This window comes from Kwoniella newhampshirensis, chromosome 1 (genome assembly GCF_039105145.1).
Source record: "Kwoniella newhampshirensis strain CBS 13917 chromosome 1, whole genome shotgun sequence".
Lineage (NCBI taxonomy): Eukaryota > Fungi > Basidiomycota > Tremellomycetes > Tremellales > Cryptococcaceae > Kwoniella > Kwoniella newhampshirensis.
This window is the reverse complement of record NC_089955.1, coordinates 1,181,484-1,203,321: the sequence shown is the minus strand read 5'-3', so window position 1 is coordinate 1,203,321 and position 21,838 is coordinate 1,181,484. Positions and strand designations below refer to the sequence as shown.

The window sequence follows — 21,838 nt, the reverse complement described above, 5'->3', positions numbered from 1 at the left end:
CCGAGATCTAATCAGCCGTCCAAATAATCAAATAACGAGATATACAAGTTAGTTTAACTGAATCACCTTGTTTGTACTGTACACTGCACGGACTTGTCCTGCTGAGCTCTCACGCTCTCACTGCCATCAGATCTTCACAGTTGCAGGAAATACACACCCTCACGATGACGCAAAAGACAGTCGTCGTGACAGGTAAGTCTGGCATCGGGGTTCTCATCCACAATCAGGTAACCGAGGTCTTCTTGTTCAGGCGCGAGCGGTCTTCTCGGTCGAGCTGTCGCTGCACACTTCATTGAGAACGGTGACAGTGGTAAGTGCACCTCGAGAATGTCCTGCCAAGCGCATAAGATAGCCGGCGCAGACACGGCTGACTGGCACATTGTTGTCATTTAGTGATCAGCCTCGCGAATAGCAGAGCCGGTAAAGATCCTCATTATACCAAGCTCGACCTGATGGACAACGACGCTGTCGACGGCTTGTTCTCCACTCACAAGGTTGACGGTGAGCTGGCTCTCTTTTTTCTGCAAAAGGACAAGTGCTGAGGAGTTCATTCGATGACTCATCTTAGTCGTGGTGCATTGTGAGTGACAATCAACCAGTCACGACGTTGTTTCCTACGAGGCGAAGCTGATCCGCATCGTCGCGCCAGGCGCCGCTGAACGTCGTCCCGACGTCGCTGAAGCCGTGAGGCAACATGCGTGCGAACATCGTAGCTGAGACCTTCGCTGACCCGTAACTTGGCTCTTCAGGATCCCGAAAAGGCAGCCAAGGTCAGCTGTGGAGGAAGGAGCGTTTCGTCGTGACAGCAGCTGACCTTGACATTTCACCTCGATACTGCAGATTAACGCAGCTGTCCCTGCCAAACTTGCTGCCTTGGCCAACCAACAAGGCTTCCTCCTGATCTACATCTCCACAGACTACGTCTTCAACGGCAAAGAGTGCGTTCTTCCTCTTACTGAATGATTTGTCGGACTTATACATGTCAGTGCTTACCGACGATATGCCATTCACCTTCATAGCGCGCCGTACGAAGTCGACGCTACTCCCGATCCGTTGCAGATGTATGGGCGTCAGAAGCTTGACGGTGAGAGAGCTGTTTTGGCAGAGAGGGAGAAGGGCGCGAAAATTACCGTGTTGCGAGTGCCAATCTTGTAAGTTCCTGATCACCTTGCCTTCATCGATCTTCGGCTTTTTCGCACGAATGGAGGATGTCTCATGCTGATGCGGCGGTGAAAGATACGGAAAGACCGAATACAACTCCGAGTCAGCGGTCAATGTCTTACGAGATGGTGCGTGTGGGGAATGGCCCAAATGTCCAGAGCATGAGTCGCTCATATGGCTATCTGAATTTCAGTTGTCGAGGACCAATCTGGCAAATCTTACAAGATGGACGCATATCAAGTCAGGTTTCCGACCAATGTCGAGGACGTGGCACGAGTTTTATTCGACTTATCTCGTGAGTTGTGCGCCTGGTCCTCCCTCATGGCTACAACCACACGATCATTGTGCCATGTGACTCAATCTTCTTACATCTGAGCATTGGCTCCTGGCTGACGGGATCGTTCTCCCCAGACCTTCCCAAACCTCTTCCTCCGATTCTGCATTACTCTTCCCCCGCTCCCGCTCTCACAAAATACGACATGACTGTCATTATCGCCGCTGTCCTTTCGCTTCCCATTAATCACATCATCAAGGAAACGTCAGCGCCGGTGGGAGCGACACCTCGCCCTGAGAACACACAACTGAGCGCGAAAGCATTGCGACAGCTAGGAGTGGATGTTGGTGAGAAGCAGACGTTCGCCGATTGGTGGAAAAGCTACGTCAAGGCGTGATGAACATGCCGGCATTTTGCTGGCGACCGCGACTGCGACTGCAACCGCAACGATAACGTGTGGACGACCATAAAATAGAAAATAGATGTATGCATGCCAGTCTGCCCAATTCGGAACGATTGCACAAGTACAAAGAGGAAATCAGTCACCAAAAAGCAAAGAACGATGCGGTACTACGCTTTGGAGCGTCTTTTCTCTGTCAATTTCTTCCCTTTAGGTAATTTGATCTGACCGTCATCGTTCTTCTCCTCCTGTTTACTAGTCTTCGCGGGGGATTTGGCAGAGACCTTGATTCCCTTCGTCTTGAGAAGATGTTTTCGTTTACTCTCTGCGAGACAGATATAACCGTCAGCGATCCTGTACATGACACAATCGCCCAAGGGATGACAAGCAGGAGTAGAGCGGAACGATGAAACTTACCAGCTATGAGATCTGCATCTTCTTCTGCGTCGAACTTGGCCGGTTTGTCCTCTACAATCTCTCCTTCGTCATTGATCAACATCTGAGGAGCTTCCTCTTCTTCTGCAGCAGCAGCGGCGGCGGCCGCTTTCGACAACTTCTTTCGCTTTTCGACCTTGAATTTGGCGACGAAGAAACCGTCCATGTTGTGTTTATGAGGATAAAACTTTTTATATAGACGATCAGCTCTTAACTTGAAAAGAAAAAAAGAGAAAAGAAAAGGCGACCATCGAAAGAGACGATGTACTCACCCTTCTAGTCAGGTTCAAACTTGAATGGAAGGTCTTTCCCTCGAATGCTCTGAAACCCTCCACACCAAATTCCAGTCCGGTTTCCACAAGCTTCACGTTAGGTCTCTTTCTCAAAGCGTAGTCCACCACAGATTCGTCCTCGTCGACTGTGACGGAGCAGGTGGAGTATACGACATAACCTCCAGTTGCGGAGAGGGGGTTACACGAGTCGATAGCACAGAGGATAAGTTGTTTTTGTAGATGTGCGAGGAGTTGGAAGTCTCGTTCGGTCTGTGCAGGAAAGGAAGTATATGTCAGGAACAAAGTCGAAGCAGATGAGTCGTGGCAGAAGAAGGTAGGACTCACCTTGTTGACCTTGACACTTGCATCCTTGCTAATGACACCAGTACCACTACATGGCGCATCCAACAGCACTCTGTCAAAACCGCCCATCACCTTGGGGAACTCTCTCGCATCATAGTTGCACACAATGACGTTCTTACAACCCATACGGTGAACATTGGCTGTCAAGCTCTTTGTTCTAGCCTTGTTGGAATCGTTGGCGAAGATGGTTCCCGTATTTTGCAGCAAGGCGGAGAGATAGGTGGTTTTCCCACCGGGTGCGGAAGCCATGTCGAGGACGCGTTCGTTGGGTTGCGGAGCAAGGGCGATAACGGGGAGGAAAGAAGAAGCGGCTTGTAGCATGTAATGGCCGGCAAGGTATTCAGGCGTAGCACCGATGGGAACGGGAGATTCGAAAACTTGAAGACCGACTTTTGACCATTTACCGATAGGCTCGAGGGTGACACCTCGGTTGATCAGAGCCTGAGCAAGATCTCGTCGTCGGGTTCGAAGGGTGTTGGCTCGGATAGTGACAGGTCTAGGTGATTCGTTGGACTCGAAAAAAGCAAGGGCCTAGTGGATGTATCAGCTGTGCTACTCTCAAGTTATCGAAGTTAGCCGGCTTACCTCGTCAGCGGCGAAAAGCTTCATCAGCTTCCCTACAAGGAATGTGTTGTAGCCGAAATAGGTCGCAATATCATGTTGTAGTTGGACCAAATGATCTGATCGCGACCTGCAGCACGAAACATTAGTCTTCCGAATTCAGGTTGCATGAGTCGGGGTGAACTTAGGACTTACTTTCCGGGCACACCCTTCGACAGCTTGTCGTCCTTGCTTCCACAAACTCCCACCAACCATCTCATTCTTTGTTCGACTTCTCTCAAACTAGTCCCATGCTCGTGCTCCTCTTCCTCTCCACCATTGTCAACCGCAGGCAGCGTGAAAGTCTCCTCCAGATCATCCTCCAAGTTGGTCTGAATGTCCCCATCCTCCGCCTCCTCGTCGCTATCCTCTTGCATATCTCCCATCTCGGCATCTTCATCCTCATTTGAGGAAGCGAAAGCAGAATCGGCCGCGTCCTCATCATCCTCGTCGCCCTCGTCATCCAGCATCTCCTCGTCAGACCCCATAGAGAACTCATCGTCCATATCAAGTTCGTCCTCATCCTCATCATCATCTGGAGGAGCAGCATCCAGATCGAAATCGTGAATACCGGCCGGGGCAGCTTCGTCATCGTCGTTCAGTGCCTGTAAGACAGGTCAGAAAGATGTAATGCCAGCGCGAATATCGATGGAGCTCACCTCTTCATCATCCTCCCCTTCAGAATCTGAGAAATCGAGCTGTTTGACAGTACCAGGGCGCTAGAAGGCTTAATTGATTAGTGCCATGGTCTTTTCGTGCATAAGCTTGTGATAGTAGAAAACACACCTCAATGTCCTCGTCATCAGATCTGCAAGGCTTCCAGTATCAGCCTGATAGAGTATATCCTATGTGTCTACTCACGAAGCTGCCTTCTTTCCCTTCTTTGCACTCTTGACCTTGACGGTCTCCTCCTCATCGTCTTCTGACAATTCTCTGCGAAGTTCAGTGCTGTCAGTGCTGCCCATGATACTTTAGGCGTATAATACACTTACCCCTGTTGCAGAGCATCATCTAGGTCACTATCATCCTCATCAACTTGATCGACTTTCTTCCCTCTCCCTCCTACCGGTCTTCGATGTGCGGGCAATTTCGAAGCTTTGTATTTACTCTTCTCGTCCGTGGCCGAAGGAGCTCTCTTCTTGCCCTTTTGACGACGAGAAGGTGTAGTTCGCTCGGGGACAGAACCTGGTATAGGTCGAGGTGGCGCTTGCTTGTTCTTTGCTCGTCTTCCCATTGTGAGCTATGTTTCTTCGTGATCGGAATCTGTGATGGTTGACTGGAAAAGTATGTTGGACGACGACATGAACCAAAATATGCAGAAAAGGGAGGATGGAGGTGGACCTCTCCGTCGTCAACTTTTGCCTTGAGCCTGATATTCATTCATCGATCTGGAGGAGAAAGAATCGATATCAGACACACTCTGCGACCTGGGTGGCACGGTTATCAGCTACCTCTCCGTCCTCGTCAAACCACCACCGGAGACAGTGAACTGGCGTGTAACGAGGTTGAGCACGAGATCTCTTGACTAGCTCTCTGGCTGACAACAACAACCCCTAAAGGACAGTCCAACGCTTTATTCTCCTCTTCTATAACATCACAATGGAAGATTCTCCCGATGCTCCCAATCCCCCTCAGCTGCAACAAATGCCATACCCGGCCCCTCCTTCTGTGCTGGAACCGGCCAACACACCCGTCGCTGGGCCTTCGACCACCCCGGTCCCAGCTCCCTCAAGACGGATATACACCAAGAAGACCAAAGTACGTGCTGGATCCATCCATCTCCGCGATTGATCCGGTGCGTATTGACTGATAAAATGCTCTGTCGCTTCGCAGAAGAAGACCGAAGGTATGATGGCTTATACAGCTGCATTCGTCCCGATGGGAATCAACATCAAGATCCCTGCTGGAGACTACCTCACGAAAGAGAGGAACGTAGATGTCGCCAGACAATTGAGTCTGGCAAGATCTAAGCAGGAGAAGCAGGCTGTGGAAGAAGAGATACAGCGTTTGGTGGAAGAGGGGAAAGAGGTGCCGGAAGTGAGCTGAGTCTTGGATATGGGGGTCTATGATGTCTTCAGCTCACTGATCAGATTTTCTTGCCATAGCACAATCCTTTACATTACACACTTATCCTCCATCCCGGTTCACGGAATCTGAAACTGGGCAGAGCATCAGACTTCTATCCCAAAGAAGTCCCAAATTGTATTGCTCGACCTGCGAATTCGTTAAATGGGAGCAGTCACGATCCACCGGTCCCTGGAAGTAGAGCGAAGCGAGTAGCACGAGAACAAGCAGAGAAACGAGAGGCAAAGAAACGGCGAGCGGAAGAGGGTACATATGTGGAGACGAACGGACACGGAGAGGTGGAAAATAATGGGCCATGGACTGATCCGGTCAGTCGGTGCAAGCAGTGCGATAGCGAAGTATAGCGAAGCTGACAATCCCTGTTGGTCAGGTTGACGAAAATATCGGTCACTTGAGAGATTATCTCAGAAATAGATTGGTCCAGGAGAGATTAGCCACAGACTGGAAAGAAGGCATAAGAGTGAAAGCTACCAATGCCAAAGTCAGACCCGAAGCTTTGCCAGAACACAATGATCCCTATAGGATTGATTGGACAGAACCAGAGGGCAAACCATTCTTCGTCGGCACGGAGGTGAGCTGGTCTGATAGAAGTCTCCTGGGACCCTTTAGAACCTTATGCTGATATCCATGCTGGACACTAAGGCATTGCGCCTGCCTGAATCCGCGGGATACAAAGTTCGATTCCCAATCCTGAATCGAAGTCTTAACCGACGAGATTGGGCATCTTCGCAATCACTCCTAGACGATATCTGGACCATCCTCCAGCAATCACTGCAAACAGAACTTGGCATTCTTCCCAAAGAGTATCCGGTGGGTTGCTGGGTCACTGTATTTTTCCTCGACAGCTAATTTGATTTACAAACGCCAGAAATACTCCTGTGTGTTCATCATTCCCGATCATGGAGATCGGGTGTACGTACAGGCAATGTCGGATCTCTTATTGAGCGTGATGGCGTTCAAGGAGATTGCCGTCCACCAGGTGAGTAAGCCCCCCACTATCTCGGTCTGCCAAATACAATGAAATTGACTGTCAATGACGATCAGGAATCGTACTGCGCCATATTCAGTGCGGGTATGTCTAGTGCATGTGTTGTGGATGTGGGTGCACAGCAGACCTCGGTGACTTGTGTCGATGATGGTCTTGTCATGGCAGATACGAGGTAAGTGCCGCTCTGTGTGTTGCCTTGCCCTCCTGCTGAGAAGCTCACACATATCTGATGCGCAGAATCAGACTAAACTATGGCGGAGACGACATCACTTCAGCTCTGGTCACCCTCCTTCAGCGGTCCAACTTTCCTTATAGGGAGCTTGATCTGACCAAATCCCAGGAATGGTTGATGATGGACAACCTCAAGAACAAAATCTGCACACTGGAAGAGCATCTCGTTGCGAACACACCTTGGGACTTTTACCTCCTGAAGACGGAAGGCTTGACACAGAAATATGTCTTCAGAACATATGACGAGAATATCCTGGCGCCTCTAGTGAGTGATTTCTGTATGGCTCTCAGACTCTGAGCTTTGAGGACCGAGCTGACACGGTGGACTTAGATCTTCTTTGATACCCGTTTAGTAAGTTGTCGACATCTTCTGCACTTCTTTGCTTGCAATTCATTCCTACAACGTGTACTGACTGTCTTTCTTCTGTTAGATCGATTACGAAGAGAAGAAGGGCAACGGGAGTTTTCGGTTCTGGAACACTTCGGACGACGAGGTATCAGATGAGATAACTTCTTGGTACGATGAGCCTGTAAGTGCGATCTGCGCATGGAAGACTGCATTGCTCACCGTGTAACCTTGATATGTATGTTCTTAGACTGGAGCGATGAAGGCTTGTACAATTCACCTGCTACCTCCTCCTCCTGCCCCGGTTGAGATCCTCTCGGAAGTGAATGGCAATACTGCCCCGCCTGCTACGAATGGTGTCGACTCGACGGCTACCGATGTAAAAAGCCAAGAGGTGAATAGCTCGAAGCCTCCCATTTCGACGGAACCGATGCATTCAGCAGGTGTGCCACCTACCAATTCCCAAACCTCAGCCACTGCTACTCCTGTTCCTGAGACGACCCTCGCCCCAGTCGCTCAGATCGCCACGATCGCAACTGCCCCTGCTTCTCGGCCAGAAGCTGGACTCTCTGCGTACCAAGTCGTAACGGAAGCTGCTCAATCACCGCTGGATGCGGCGATCGCGGCGAGCATCTCACTTGTCGGAACGGAGAACAAGGTGAAGAGCTCCGCGAACTCTATCCTCTTGATTGGGGGCAGTTCGGCGATGAAGGGGTTGGGAGCGTTCATTGCCGATCGGTGAGTTTTGCCATGCTGCTTCATTTTTCCGGTAATGCCTGGGACGATGTGCAAGCCTAAATACTCGCTCTATCCTGCGCCTTGTTGTTGAAGAAGAACTAACCGAGCCAACGTGAAAACCACCACGCAGACTCCCACCCCTCCTTCGTCAGAAAGGATTCCCAATATCAGACGTATCCATCGTCCCTCCACCACGCAATTTGAACCCTCGATTCGTCAGTTGGAAAGGAGCTTCGGTGATGTGTCATCTGGAGAGTCTGAGCGATATGTGGATTGGAAGAGATGAGTGGGAAGCTGTAGGACAGAGAGCTCTGAAAGATAGATATTTGTTCTTCTAGGCGTGGCGGTTCACGTGAATCCTGGTCGGCGTCGGCTCGCCAGTTGAGTGATGGAGAGACCGTTCGTGTTTTTGCATATGCATGGATCTTCATCTGTAAATCTTCGACCGATCGAGCCCTCCCCCCCCCCTCCTGTATCTGTGTCTGTGTCTGCGGGTCACTTGCTTTACCCAAGGCTTGTTGACGCACTGCAACCCGCTCATAGACTTTGACCCATTCGTGAATCTTGACCTATGGACATGCTATTCATTCTCATTCACTCATCAACATGTCAACGTCATTACAAATGCTCTCTTCCTTCCCCTTGCCAACCAACATCCCCCCTGTCCCTCTTTTCTCTGAACCATGCTAAATACTCTGCCAAACCTCAAAAACGATCAGATCAGACCAAATGATAAGAAGAAGGATGCTAAAAGAATACGTGTGTGATAACGTTATATAAGCCTTAGGAAATCGGTTCAGGTGAAAGATCCACCCTTTTCTTGATGATGATTAAATTAGAAAAGCGAAAGAGAAAGGGAAATGAAACAAGGGCAAAGGGAGACCAAATCATGTAAAGCTCTCTGCCATGCGGAGGATACCAAAGCTGACTAGATCAAGACCACGATTTTACTGATTCAGAGATCGACTCCGGACCGGTGATATCAGAATCCAATCCGCCCAAGTCATTCCTCTTATTTAGAGGCGTTGGTCTGAGCAGCAGCTCGATCACCCTGGTTTCCCCCCTGTCCACCGCCCCTTCCACCACGTCCTCGACCACCTTGACCTCGCTGTCCTTGTCCACCGTTCGCCTGACCCTGGGGCCTAGGTCCTCTTTGACCTTGACCTTGTCCCTGACCCTGAGTAGGGGTCGAGCTGTTGGCAGCAGGGGTGGCAGCAGCAGCAGCGGGAGCACCGGTAGAATCACCCCTTCCACCCTTGGGTCTTCGCTCATCCTTCTCCTTCCTGGTCTCAAAGTTGAGTCGACCTCCTCCAATTTTCACACCATCCTCACCACCTTGATTGGCAGGGAGAGAAGCGATGATGGCCTTTCGAGCCGATTCGACTCGTACAAACTCGACGAAAGCGCACGCCTTCGACTTGACGATCTCGACCTTCTTAACCTCACCGAATCGAGCAGCGGCGTTACGAAGATCATTCTCGGACATGGTTTCACCGCCGTGTTGGCTCTCGGCTGACCAATTTGGAAGCTGGGCAAGTGAATGTATCAGCACGGAGTTGCTCGTGGCATTCCAGGTACTGTGCAACTCACCTTGACGAAGCAATGAGGGGTCTGGACACGGGAGGCGTTGATGTAGAAGGGATGTTGTTTGTCGGTAGAAGCAGAAGCAGCAGGAGTAGCGGGGGCAGCAGCAGGAGACGCGGTAGCAGGAGCAGGCTCCTCCTTTTTCTGGGCAAGAGGGGCGGCGGGGGTACTAGCAACAGGTTGGACGTTGGCGGCAGCGATGGAGCCCCAGGTCCTGCCGGTGTTGGAAGCAGCGAGAGAAGCCCAGGTCTTAGGCTTGGGAGGACCGGCGGGAGCAGCAGGAGCGGGAGTAGAGGCAACTGTACCGTTGGTGGCAGGGGCAGAAGGAGCAGCGGCCTTAGGAGCAGCAGGAGCGGGAGAGGCAGCCTTGGAAGCGACAGGAGCAAGTGTCTCCTCGATAGGGGGAGAGGGGGCGGTAGTCACAGGCTCCTCGACGGCAAGAGCAGGCTCAGAAGGCGCAACGTCCTGGTCGGGAACCGAAGCAACGACAGCCTCCACTGAGACGACCTCCTCATTAACCTCCGCAGGAGCGGAGACTGGCTCGGGCTCGGGAACCGGAGCGGAAGCGGGTTCCTGGGTGATCTCCTCGGGAGCACTGGGGGCCTCGACCTCTACAGGGGCCGCAGGTGCCTCTGGCTCAGCAGCCTGAGGTTGAGCTTGTTCCTCAGCCTGTTGAGGCTCCTCCTCAACCTCCTCGTCCTCATCAACGTCCTCTTTGAGATATCGGAAGATGTCGTTGAGAACAAAGTATCCGTTTGGTTGTTCGGCAAGGAAGAAGGTCTGGGTGAATTTTCGCCATGGTCCGTTGCTGTTGGACATTTCACCGATCACAAGGATGATGATACCGCCATTGGAGGATGATTGGGAGTCGATGGAGTGAATGTAGACTTTGCATTGGTTGTAGCCGATAGCAACGATTCGTTCGTGAATTTCCTGGTGTGCATAAAGGGAGGAAGGAGCCATCAGCTTCGACTTTCATAATTCAGGAAGAGGAAAGGTAGTAGGGGGAGGGCTTTCGCACCGAGGGACATGACAAAGAATTTGGTATAGTATGGTTGAAACGACTTACCTGCTGGCCAAGAGCAATTGGAGCCTCCTCTCCCTCCTCGCCGTGAATAAATGTTGATCGCTTGTTGTAGAAGCAGTGCAGTCGATGGGGCTGTTTGTTCACAAAGTTGCTGAGGAAAAAGGAAAAGCGACATTAGCGTTTGATGAGAGAGTATGTAGCGATACAGGACGATCAGAGCTTCCCACACATCGGACGAATGACAGAGCGAGATGTTACCGCCTTTGTATGACTATGCGAGGAGTGACTCACTAGTACTGGGGCACGAATTGCCATCCAACATCATTTGGCTGGATTTTGGAGGTCTGACCGGAAGTGACGGCAGGAGTGGACGAGTCGGCGTGACCATTGGCTTGGTTGGCGGGAGACGACATGCTGAGGACTCTGAATCGAGGGTCAGCTATATGATCGCCAATACGAGGGAGCTGAACAAGAGAATTGATGAGACCAGTGACTACTCACGAAAAAAGTCGAGTGATATGGAAGTGTGTAAAAGGCGTTAAGCGTCAAGCGTCTCACACGTCAAATCTGTATGTATGAAGAGATTGGGGTTTTTGTTTTTCCTGAGTGAAGGTATATGTGGAGATCTGGTGCTTGATGTGTATGCCCTGTTGCAAGAGGGTATTTGATATGGATTGATGTGAGCGAGTGATCTGTGATTGAATCGAATTGAATGAGCAGAAGTGAAGTCTGTTCAAAGCAGCAAGTCGAACTGGAACCGTCCATTCACTCTGTCACTCGCTCACTCACTCACTCACTCACCACTGGTACTACTACCAAATACCCACTCAATCGTCACCAGAGGCTATATGGGAGGACCGAACCAATCTCGGCGATATCAAACGTAGCCCCCTCCACCACCATTCGGGATTATAAAAGTGGAGGTGTTGTGGCACTTGATACCACCCCGTCATTCCAGGATATGTAGCCACGCGTCGTTCAGTACTCGTAGTGCAGCTCTCGTACTGAGATCAATCCGTCGTCTATGGACTTGCTCTTGACATACAACTACTTTCTTGTTCATTCCGTCCAACACCAGATCAACACTCTCCACATCGCCCTCGCACGACTCCATCACCAATTCATCGAACCTCAGCAAGCCCGTGGATTGACCTTACTCACCAGAATAACTCTGTCAACATTTCCTCCATCTCTCTGCCCAACGCCCTCCACCTCGTCAGCATGTCATTAGATCTTCAACAGTCTCTCTCCGAGCTACAGGCTCTCTTCGATGCACCTGGAGGATCAAAGGACGAGGTGTCAAAACGACTTGCAAAGCTGAAAGTAAGTATGAGCTCGAGCTTCATCTGACCTCGGAGCTCTACTGGAGATCTGATATGAGGCTTTCAATAGCTCGAGCTAGCTCAGTCCGGACTGTATTTCGCACCTCCGACCGCCAGTTCCCAAGACCTCGTTGCTGCTCGTACGTTCATTCCTGCCTCTCTGATTGGGATTCAAGCTTCGAGCTAACAGTTAAACCGATTGATGCAGGATCCATCCTTGAGCTCGGTGCTTTCCAGTCACTCCGACTTGGCAATCTGAAATCATACGCTCAATATAATTTTGCCCTTCAACCATTCTACAACAACCTCGAGTCCGTGATCCCTCCCTCACCGAACCGACCGGTCACACTCGGTCTCCACTTGCTTGGATTACTCAGCGAGGGATTATTGACCGAGTTTCACACCTTATTGGAAACACTAAAGGTGGAGCAATTGAACGATGTTTTCGTCAGGTTGCCGGTGGACCTGTAAGTAACAGCGTTCATAGTATCTCGCTGGCGAGTACTGCGGAGATGGCCGACTGACGTGACGCGTGCCAGTGAGAGATGGTTGATGGAAGGAGCGTACAACAAAGTCTACCGAGCGAGAGATCGAGTGCCAAGAGAAGAATTCGGGTTCTTATTGGAGAGGTTGATGGGTACTGTCCGGTATGTAAATCTGATCGCTCGTGGCTCATGATCTCCCGAGCATACTAATCTGTTTCATTGCATAGCGGTCAAATCGCCTCAACGATCGAAACTTCCTACCCCTCTCTTCCCTTATCCAACGCTGCAGCTTTATTGTTCTACAAGCCTGGTGAAACGTCCCAGCTGGTCGAGTTCGTCACGCAAAGAGGATGGACCCTTCAACCTACCTCTCAAACACTCACTTTCCCACTTTCCACAAAACCCGACATTGCACTTGCGGCCAAGCAACCTTCGGATGATTCATCGACTGCTGCTCTGGATGCGTTAAAGGGCAAGGGAGTGAGAAGAGGTGTTCCGATGGTCACGATGGTTGGGCCGGCGCTCAAATTGGCACAACAGCTGGAGGCGATCGTGTAAGTCAGTATGACAATTGGCAGAGAAGGTCGGAGGACACAGTGAGAGTAGGCGATTGTAGAACACCAATTGCATGAATGACCAACCACAAAATGTCCTTCATACATAACGCTCAAGACTACTTGCGACACGTGTCCTCGACTCCCTTTCTTCACGACAAACCTGTTCAGCCACTTCCACTCAATCCGACCTTCACCCCGATCGACGCTCTACAATAATCCGACACTACAGCTGTGTTACCTCACGAACTCTGAGCACATATTGACGATCACTAGGTTCCATGCGACTGGGAGCCGGAAGCGTTGGGGGACCAAGTGTCCCCACCGGTCGCCGCCCTAACCTGATCCGTACCGCTCGTCGACTGAACTCTACCACTAGCCTCATCAATCAGTCGGGCGAAGGTGGGCTCGCCTTGCACACTTTGCTGCTTGACCCAATCTCGGTGAAACACATGCTGCGTGGAAGCCTGATAAACGCTTTCAGCAGCAGAGTCGCTGAGAAGTGCATGATAAGCCTGACGAGCCTTCACAGCCTCGGGGTCTAGGCTCTGCGCGCTGGCCTGGGTACGTCGGCGGGAAGAGAAGCCTCTGGAAGGGAAAGTATCTTGTGAGGAATTTTTTGGAGTGTTCATGGTAAAATGTGGAGTGATGCAATTCGCTGTGGGCTCTGGATGCTTCCAATTGGATAATTTTCTTGTTAGGGGTAGTGTGCTGTTGTTTGTCTTTTATGTATCTCTTTCTTGGTAATGACAATTCAGATGCGGATTGTCGACGACACTTCTTCGCCTTTTATGCCCGCTGCTTCTAGCTTACTCAGCAACTAGCTGGAGTTGCTATCTGCTCGCCTACTTTTCATATATCACTACCAGGTAATAAAGGATTCCAGGTGTCAAACGCTTTCCGGTGATAGGAAGAGCGATGATACATTGCATCTCCATTCAGCATCAACGATATGATAAGAGAAATTCCTAACCGATAATAACTAAGGATGTGGTCGGTAACCACTCACTTATCGCTTGATCGAGTATGAATCTTGTGCTCGGTCTGTCGGCCCGCATGGAACTCAGCTCTACTGACCAAGGTCCGAACGGAATACACTCGCTGACGCGGTTGGCATAAAGAGCGACTGGTGTTTTTGTTTTTTCAGACTCCGCAGAATACGAAAAAGGATCATGATACGATCCATCACGGTGTGTGTGTGTCTGTGAGTCTGACAAAACCCACCGTCACCAACAACTCATAGCGATCGGTGTAGGCAAAGGCTCGATCGCTGGCCGATCGGTTCATTTTCCACCTCGTCGTGTCGTGTAGCTCGGAATGAGAATCAAATAGCAAAGGTTAGTCAGTGCCACATTCGTCTCCAGCTGAATGACAGGATATCGCAATCACCCAGAAGTGGAGGCAGTCTCGTTCAGCTTCCTATCGGAGATTGAACAATCTACACCTTCGAACTTGACATGCATGTCACCATCGTACATGTCTGGAACACAATGAGAGCCGTGGTACAAAGGGTTGTCAATGCCTCCGTGGCAGGTATGTCTAGCCATGATATATCGCGAAAGGCTTTGTGAGATAGAGGCGTTGACCGACATTTCGCTTTCTCCTAGTTGATGGTCAGACGATATCCTCGATAGGGAGAGGTCTACTCGTCTTGGTCGGTATAGACAGATGTGAGCATAATATCAGTGCACCCTCGATCTGAACACGCTCGGCCTCGATATGCTGGACGGGATACTGATCGTCCTTCTGCCTCTCCTCTTCCTGTTCCTCTTCCATGATCGCGCGCTCGTTGTCAATTGATCGATCATCAGACGACGAACCGACCGACGCTGCCCAGATCATCAAGAAGATCTTGTCTGCCCGCCTGTTCGACGATGATCAAGGTGGCATATGGAAGAAGAGCGTGAAAGACATAAACGGCGAAGTGTTATGTGGTGAGTTGTCCCGCCACATCCATGACATGAACGACGTCGTCCATTCCCAAAAGCAGACGGAGCTGATGCATCAAGGTGCTATGACTCGGGGCAGTCTCGCAATTCACTTTACTGGCAGGATTCAAGGGTTCCAAACCGGACTTCCACGAGTCGATGGTGGGTCAAGTCACCTTTCTTCTCCACGATGACTGCGATATTGAGCGACCGTTCTAGTCCACAATACCGGGGAAAGCGTACTACACCTCATTCCTGGAGGAGATCCGAAAAGCCTACGATCCAACCAAGATAAAAGGTGGGTTAGTTTTCACCTTGGCTCTAGATCCATGTTAATTTGCTTACGAACTACCTGCTCGACTTCAGACGGTCAATTCGGCGCAATGATGCAAGTATCACTATGTAACGATGTATGTCCCCCTTCTTCCTCGTACGTGTCATTGTACGGATTCTGATCTGCTTATATCACCAAACACACAGGGTCCAGTGACCATCCTCCTGTCGTCGAAAGATAAGCCAAAACCAACCGGATCTCCCTCCTCCACCTCCACCAATCCTACCCCATCGCGAACGACAACGCCTGGTCTGGAACTGCAAATGCGAACGGGGAAACAACCTCGAAAACCTCCTGCGTCTTCATCACAGGATGAGGGGAACGGCTCAATCGGTTCAACGACGGTAACCGCTGTGTCGAGTACAATCGATGGGATGACAAAGCTGGACATTGAGAAGTAGATCGGCGGTGTTGGCAGTCACAGAGAGGGACGGCGAAGATCGAGCACTTGGTGACGAAGGACATGGAAGAGGCGATATCGGAGCCAATGGGGTGAATTAGTGATACCTCCGGTGTACATACAGTGCAGAATTCGCCAGTTGAGGATACTCCTCAACTCTTCCAGATAAGGAATTGGTAGACGATAGCTATCATGCTCTGTACTGCATAAATGTGGTATAGATCGTATCCAGCCCTTCGACAATTCATGCAGTTCGAGGTGTGGTAAGGGTCAAGGGATTTTGAGTGCACTGCATTGAAGACAAGCAGGCCAAGCTTCCGAGCCAAGTATCGACTAAACCTTATTCATACCCACAGTCTTTACGGCCGGGGCCAGGTTTGGCTTGAGAAGGGACGCGCTTGGTTTTGGTCTGCGAGCATACTCTGACAATTCATGCGGAATAGATCGCCCGATAAGCAAGAATGGATCTTACGAGGGGTGATGCATCTTCGCCAGCCTCAACTAACATCATTCTAAGCGACTCTAAATCAGTGCGACATCGTATTCCCTCACCTGTTCACAAAACACCCTCATCGATACCTTTGTCTGCGATCCTCTTTCTGGTAGCCTCGTGCTCTTCCTCTGGTGTACCTGGAGTCTTGTAGAATACCACATATTGCAGTACAAGTACCGCGGTCCAAGCGAAGACGAACCAGAATGATCGACGACCAGCCAGGTGCCAGTCGAGTCCGTCTCCTTCAAACGAGGCTTGGACGGCGAGTGTGATTGCTCCGGCGACTTGGGTCTGATAGTGAGACGCAATCAGTGACAGAACTACCGGTGAAGAGAAGTCCCATAAACCGGACTCACAACCACTTGAGTCCAAGCGCCAGCGACACCAGCCATCTCAGGAGGACAATAAGTGATGAGGTTGATGCTGAAGTCACATCACGTCACATTGTTCATCGGTCAAAAGCTTCCACTGACAATCGCGACTGGAACACTCACGCTGCAGCAAAGTAGCACATGACTGCTCCCGCACTACCAAGGATGAACGCAGGGAAACAATATTTCCAATAGTCCTTCCCATGTCCTCCATCCGAGTAGATTTGCAAGATCTCAGCAACCATAATCACTGAGGCGAGGGCATTCGCAGATCAGCGACGTCCTCTCTTCGAACGATGAGGAAGAGAAGACTCACAAACACCACCTATCGGAAGGGAAATTCTTGGTTTGGTGATAATCTGAGGGACGAACTGACCCAATGCACCGATAAACAGGCCTGTGACACCCTGTGGAACCATGGCGGCGGCAGTGTGGACTGGTGAGACATTTCGTCAATCTCAGCCATTCACGATTAGTGGCCAGATTTCACTCACTAGGACTCCAGTGGAATACTTCTTGGAAGTAAGTCGAGTAAAGGATTTGGGAAGTAGCCCAGAAGGGGACTTTTGAGATTCAGTATCAGCCTACTATCGGAGATTTCATATCCCAGTTCCACTCACAGGGTATACCGATGGCCAAGGTTGAAATAACGACATTGGTGATCTGCCAGACGGAGCTTGGAAGAACAGCAGACTTGGGAGGGATTCGAGACTCTGAAAGGAAGTTCCCCATCGTATGCTCTCGTCAGGACCTAGCCCCCATCACATTGCAATTGTGTACTCACCCCAGAAGAAAAAGCCGACGGCGAGTGGGAAACTGAGGACAAACGGGGCAATGAATGATGCCGATCCCCAACCGTCGATTGGGCCTTGAGTCAACGCCAGGATGAAACAAATGAGAGCACCGATCATGAGGAACACGCCGATGATGTCGAGTCGCTTCCATCTCGGGCCCTGGCCCTCGGATGAGTAAGTTGAGCCAGTGTACGGGAGGAGGAAGAAGCAGATGACCGTGAATAGAACGCCTAGTAAAAGAGACAAAAGCAGCAATTAGCGACAGGGAACCGTGTGCATCCGAGGGACCAGGATGTTCGACTCACAGATGATAGCGATGACACGGAAGAACCATCGGTAGTTTGCCAACATACAAACACCGGCGAGGACCCTGATGCCAAAGTCAGAGACGTGCTCAAAAGCCCGAAGAGTGTGGAAACTCACAATCCGAGGACGTTGCCAACGGCTCCGGCAAGACCAAGGAGAGCAAGCTTGGCCTGCTGTTCCTCGGGTTTGGGGAACATGTGGACAGTGAGATGGCTGTGTCGAGATTAGTTTCAAGTCTGCGCAGAATGGAGAAGCGGGCTCACTAGGCGGACGGGATGGCTATCACAACCCATTGACGAGGTGAGCCGGCGCACAAAGTATACCGGGAGACACTCACTCATAGCACCCGCAATGCCACCCAAGCCTCTCAGAATGAGGAAGCCATATTTCGACGAGGTGACGAAGGATGTGACCAAGCTCAGAATGCCCAAAATGAAGAAACCAGCTTCAAATACGATCTGTGCCGGGAAAAGATCCGAAAGTCGACCGGCAAAGAGGAGGAAGGCGGCGAAACAGAGCGAGTAGGCGGTGATGATCCAGACGACCTGAGTTGTGTCGAGCTTGATATCAGAAGAGATCTGAGCGACGGCAATAGCGACTCCGGAAACACTGAAGTTCCCCCAATCACGTTAGTGTATCAGGTAGATGACTTGAAACGGGTCACCTTGACTCACTTGCAGATGTCCACAAAAGTAGCGATGGAGAAGATGAGCAGCAAGAAGTTCTTCCTTGCTTGACCGAGTGTCGCCAAAGGACTGTCAGCGTGTTCGGCGTCTGAAGCACCTGCTCTCAGCTGATGAGGCTTGGGTATGGTCTGATCCTCCTTGTCCAGGGAGGGATCAGGATTTTCGACCAGTGTCGCTTGATCGGCCATGGATGAGATGCTGCGTATTGATACGGTCTGATTTAGATGAGATGTTTAGGGAACGCAATTCCATACTCGACCCCCCATGATTATGGTATATATCTGAGTGAGGTGCATCTCGTCCAGGCAGTCACTCGCTGACGCGGAGAGAGGGCGCATGGATCAACGCCATGGCTTTGACAATGACCGAGATCAAAGTGAGTGCACTCTGTGTCTCGGTTTCACAGATTCACACACGGAGATGATTCAAATGACCGAAGAATGACCGGACAGTCCCTGGCAGCCAGACTGGTTTGTTTAGGAGGAGCTGTGCCTGTGCCTGATCTCAAGTGAGAACTCCAGATCAGATCTTCGGAGATCTGTTGTCATCTCCAGGTATCCGGTTAGGTAATACTGGCCAATGCCCGCAGCTGATCATCTCTGAGCAGGAATTTCTTTATCTCTTGCTCGGCCAGTGGTATCACGATCTCTGGCCATTGGCCATCCCGATTACGACAACCAACGAGGTCAGGTCGATTTCTTCTGCTATCCAAAGCTATCCAAAGGATCAATATGGCCAAGTCAGTCACGACAGCAAGGGGACGCGCGTTGCCGGCATGAGATGTTACAACGTATATCTGTGCATACAATCATCGCTCGAGACTCGGTCAGACCTGTCTTCCGACCGAAAGTATATTCGTGACCGAAACCAATCATCCGCTGCCACTCACCTCTTGCAACGATGACCTTCGATTCAAGGTCTCCCTCACAGGGAATACGTCATAGCGCGGTCTGAGGTCGGCGACGGGGTACTGGGACAATCAGACGAGAGGGACGAGTCTGTATCACCTTGAGACGCGTCGTCGTCTGACGGATTGGGCAGGTCAAGCATAGACGGACTCGGCAGATTGGACACGCAAGCGGGCCCTGACAGAGTGTATGCAGGCGCGGTCCGTTTCTTGGTGTATGATCCTGGCGTTTCTGCTTCTCGTTGGTCGCCCGAGGCAGAATGTCTGCTCCTCCATTCCTCTTGCAACACTTCGCCAGCGCGGTCATCGTCACTCGGTAAATCCGACCATTCCAGCCTCGTGGCCCAACTCGGAGCTATCGGAACATCAGCAAGTTCACAGCTCGATGGGTCGACCTGCGTCAACTGCCATCTACGTCGACGAAGTGGAGTGGCGGTCAGATAATCCGCATGAGAAGGAGGTGTTGGCATGCGATCGGTCCCATCTTCGCCTTGAGATGCGATGGAAGTGGTGCTTCCAAGTAACGCTACCACATGTCGTAAATCCCCGATTCTGCAGCCCTCAATTGATCTTGGCGGATGACTGTGTTCGTGCAGATGCCATTTGGTGATAGCGAGGAAATCATCACCGAGCTCATTCCGGAGCGAGTCATCGATCGGAGGGCGAACAGTTCCCTCAGGAGAAAAGCGGGTTCTGCAAGGATCAGATTTGTTAGACAGAGCGAAGGAAGACTGGCCAACTCCATCCGGAACCATCTGTTTCTCGACGTGGATGTCCTGAACGCAGAATCGCGAGTCACATGAGGTGTACTTTGAACTGTACTGGCGCTTGTCACATCTGTTCTCGGAATCGAAAAGATAGTCGACCGATAAGTTGAGGGCTGATTGGGGAACACTGAATGACATGGGCTCATGCGATGTACGGGCAGTGTTGGGATTCATCATACGAGGCATGATGACCAATACGCCAAGGTTCAAGTGTCTTGATGAACTGCGATATGAATCTATTAGTCGGACGATGAAGAGCAGAGTGTGAGATATATCATACCTCAGGCTGGGCTAGCCAAAGGGAGCAGAGCGAAGACTGTGTGGCCAGCGAGTACGGGATAGGAGCGAGCACTCAGCAGCTCGTATGAAAAGAGGGTACGCTTGCAGGACGGACGAAACAGACCTCTCGGACAGCCATCAGTCTGAAACAAGGCATGAAAGCAAGTGGTGTGGATCCTTTCAGCCCTGAGGGAGTGCAGTCTATGCTTGTCTCCGAACGCATCCACATGCGCTGTGCAGGCAATCAGAAGCTTACGGGAACCGATGTCTCTTGCGTTGGGGTCCTGAGTTCAGTTGCACATGACGACAAGGGCTAATCTGAGCGTGTATCGGTGAGGAAGGGACCAGAAAAGAGTACCGTCTTCCTCTTCGCATGACTCTCAACTATATCCTTCTTCGAACATGATATGTACATACTTCACTCCAACAAGGTGAGATCTAAAGCCTTAATGACAGCCATCAGGTCCTCTCCCGGGTCAGTTTAGTCAATGCAAAATGAGATAGCAACATCCCATTTATCAAGTCCGTGCTCTGGATCATCCATCCCATAGCGGCCGCATGCTTAGGCTTCACCTCACAGATTCTCCTGGCAGGGGTATAAGAACCCGGTTCACCCTTCCGGATCCCCAAGGAGTCTTCTCCGTACAGATCCTTCGTCTCATCTATGATTTTCTCCGTCTCCGAGTCCGCATCATCCCACCGCATTGTGACACACTCGACGACACTGGCAGGATCACCACGAGATATCGCAATATCTCTCATGTCTTCTACCCTTCCGCGACACGAACGCAAGTCGATTGGATATCTGGTTGACAAGACCACAAGGTCGTATCGCGGAAGTTGAGGCTCAGAATGTATCATGTACTGTATGGTTTTTCGGAAATACAGTACATCAGCTCTGGAAGAAGCGGAATGCCATCACTCCTGAGCAAGCTTCATACTGTATCACAATAAATCATGCTACCGGTGCTTCTTCCCCCCGTTTCGATCCTTGAGGATCCCCTCGCTTCTCCCGGTCGCTCCTCATAGCCCTCTCACCCTCTTCATTCACATCCTCCCACCGTGCCTCAAGACATTTGTCTGCACTTTGCGCGTGTGCGATGCTCACACCTCCCTCCAGGAACACCACACCCCACTGAGAGATCGCCTGCAAATCAGGGGTCAGTCCACCAAGGGCATTTCCGCTTGTCGATCGATGCGACGCAAATGGGGATTGACAACATTGAATAAACGGCGAGCATCGCCCACATCGAGGATAGGATCGCGACAGTACGTCGTCGCCCATGCACTCCACGATCAGGTCGACCTCCGGGCAAATGAAGGGCAGTCTTGAAAGCGTATTTTGTGAAACGTCGATGGTTTTCGCTGATGAAATCTTGGACTATTTGTCGATCGTTTTCTGTGGGGACGGGGACTCTCCAATGCGAGCAGAGCTCATCCTGGCATGCGTCTGTAAGCTCAGAATATGGAGCACGAACCGACTTTGCATGGGGAGTCGAGAGTGGGACAGATATGTAGGTCCGAGTTTACTGCCACTACTGCGATTATAGCATATCTGCCGTCAAGAAATACGCGGGTCTTCACGCATGCTGCCAAGTCTGAAGGATTCGACGGAGAGGGATTAGGGCGTCCATGGTCAGAGGCGTTCAAAACAGTTGCCATGTCGAGATGTGCGTAAACTGCGTGGCAGACTGGTGAAAAGTGTCCG

The 21,838-nt window shown here is 51.0% G+C and overlaps 9 protein-coding genes across 9 annotated transcripts; 4 read left to right on the top strand and 5 right to left on the bottom strand.

The window, feature by feature from the left end:
- Positions 1-164: 164 nt before the first annotated feature.
- Positions 165-1,832, top strand: IAR55_000444 (dTDP-4-dehydrorhamnose reductase; the record flags this gene model as incomplete). The annotated part of the gene is made up of 10 exons (XM_066943580.1): positions 165-192; positions 251-310; positions 394-501; positions 650-684; positions 750-770; positions 841-938; positions 1,020-1,151; positions 1,237-1,289; positions 1,355-1,456; positions 1,573-1,832. The coding sequence occupies 10 exons, from the start codon at positions 165-167 to the stop codon at positions 1,830-1,832; spliced, it is 897 nt and encodes a 298-aa protein (XP_066806122.1).
- Positions 1,833-2,005: 173 nt separating this feature from the next.
- On the bottom strand, positions 2,006-4,739 carry IAR55_000443 (uncharacterized protein; the record flags this gene model as incomplete). Its single annotated transcript, XM_066943579.1, has 10 exons — positions 2,006-2,160; positions 2,253-2,457; positions 2,543-2,812; positions 2,888-3,436; positions 3,491-3,596; positions 3,662-4,110; positions 4,165-4,224; positions 4,292-4,313; positions 4,367-4,438; positions 4,498-4,739. The coding sequence occupies 10 exons, from the start codon at positions 4,737-4,739 to the stop codon at positions 2,006-2,008; spliced, it is 2,130 nt and encodes a 709-aa protein (XP_066806121.1).
- Positions 4,740-5,104: 365 nt separating this feature from the next.
- IAR55_000442 (uncharacterized protein) lies at positions 5,105-8,231 on the top strand (the record flags this gene model as incomplete). The annotated part of the gene is made up of 12 exons (XM_066943578.1): positions 5,105-5,263; positions 5,339-5,542; positions 5,611-5,898; positions 5,961-6,161; positions 6,233-6,400; positions 6,459-6,569; positions 6,635-6,750; positions 6,816-7,074; positions 7,141-7,161; positions 7,241-7,339; positions 7,406-7,893; positions 8,024-8,231. The coding sequence occupies 12 exons, from the start codon at positions 5,105-5,107 to the stop codon at positions 8,229-8,231; spliced, it is 2,322 nt and encodes a 773-aa protein (XP_066806120.1).
- Positions 8,232-8,905: 674 nt separating this feature from the next.
- IAR55_000441 (uncharacterized protein) lies at positions 8,906-10,917 on the bottom strand (the record flags this gene model as incomplete). The annotated part of the gene is made up of 4 exons (XM_066943577.1): positions 8,906-9,421; positions 9,484-10,410; positions 10,547-10,655; positions 10,796-10,917. The coding sequence occupies 4 exons, from the start codon at positions 10,915-10,917 to the stop codon at positions 8,906-8,908; spliced, it is 1,674 nt and encodes a 557-aa protein (XP_066806119.1).
- An 808-nt stretch (positions 10,918-11,725) lies between these two features.
- Positions 11,726-12,869, top strand: IAR55_000440 (uncharacterized protein; the record flags this gene model as incomplete). Its single annotated transcript, XM_066943576.1, has 5 exons — positions 11,726-11,827; positions 11,897-11,966; positions 12,035-12,293; positions 12,366-12,473; positions 12,539-12,869. 5 exons carry the CDS (start codon positions 11,726-11,728, stop codon positions 12,867-12,869), a joined length of 870 nt encoding a protein of 289 aa, XP_066806118.1.
- A 268-nt stretch (positions 12,870-13,137) lies between these two features.
- Positions 13,138-13,497, bottom strand: IAR55_000439 (uncharacterized protein; the record flags this gene model as incomplete). The annotated part of the gene is made up of 1 exon (XM_066943575.1): positions 13,138-13,497. One exon carries the CDS (start codon positions 13,495-13,497, stop codon positions 13,138-13,140), a length of 360 nt encoding a protein of 119 aa, XP_066806117.1.
- An 858-nt stretch (positions 13,498-14,355) lies between these two features.
- IAR55_000438 (D-tyrosyl-tRNA(Tyr) deacylase) lies at positions 14,356-15,528 on the top strand (the record flags this gene model as incomplete). Its single annotated transcript, XM_066943574.1, has 7 exons — positions 14,356-14,398; positions 14,473-14,535; positions 14,677-14,799; positions 14,894-14,955; positions 15,013-15,091; positions 15,160-15,203; positions 15,274-15,528. The coding sequence occupies 7 exons, from the start codon at positions 14,356-14,358 to the stop codon at positions 15,526-15,528; spliced, it is 669 nt and encodes a 222-aa protein (XP_066806116.1).
- Positions 15,529-16,083: 555 nt separating this feature from the next.
- On the bottom strand, positions 16,084-18,365 carry IAR55_000437 (uncharacterized protein; the record flags this gene model as incomplete). The annotated part of the gene is made up of 12 exons (XM_066943573.1): positions 16,084-16,311; positions 16,377-16,443; positions 16,515-16,641; positions 16,708-16,827; positions 16,886-16,954; positions 17,012-17,104; positions 17,176-17,415; positions 17,491-17,555; positions 17,609-17,704; positions 17,755-17,770; positions 17,829-18,100; positions 18,166-18,365. 12 exons carry the CDS (start codon positions 18,363-18,365, stop codon positions 16,084-16,086), a joined length of 1,593 nt encoding a protein of 530 aa, XP_066806115.1.
- Positions 18,366-19,101: 736 nt separating this feature from the next.
- Positions 19,102-20,037, bottom strand: IAR55_000436 (uncharacterized protein; the record flags this gene model as incomplete). The annotated part of the gene is made up of 1 exon (XM_066943572.1): positions 19,102-20,037. One exon carries the CDS (start codon positions 20,035-20,037, stop codon positions 19,102-19,104), a length of 936 nt encoding a protein of 311 aa, XP_066806114.1.
- Between the last annotated feature and the right edge of the window lie 1,801 nt (positions 20,038-21,838).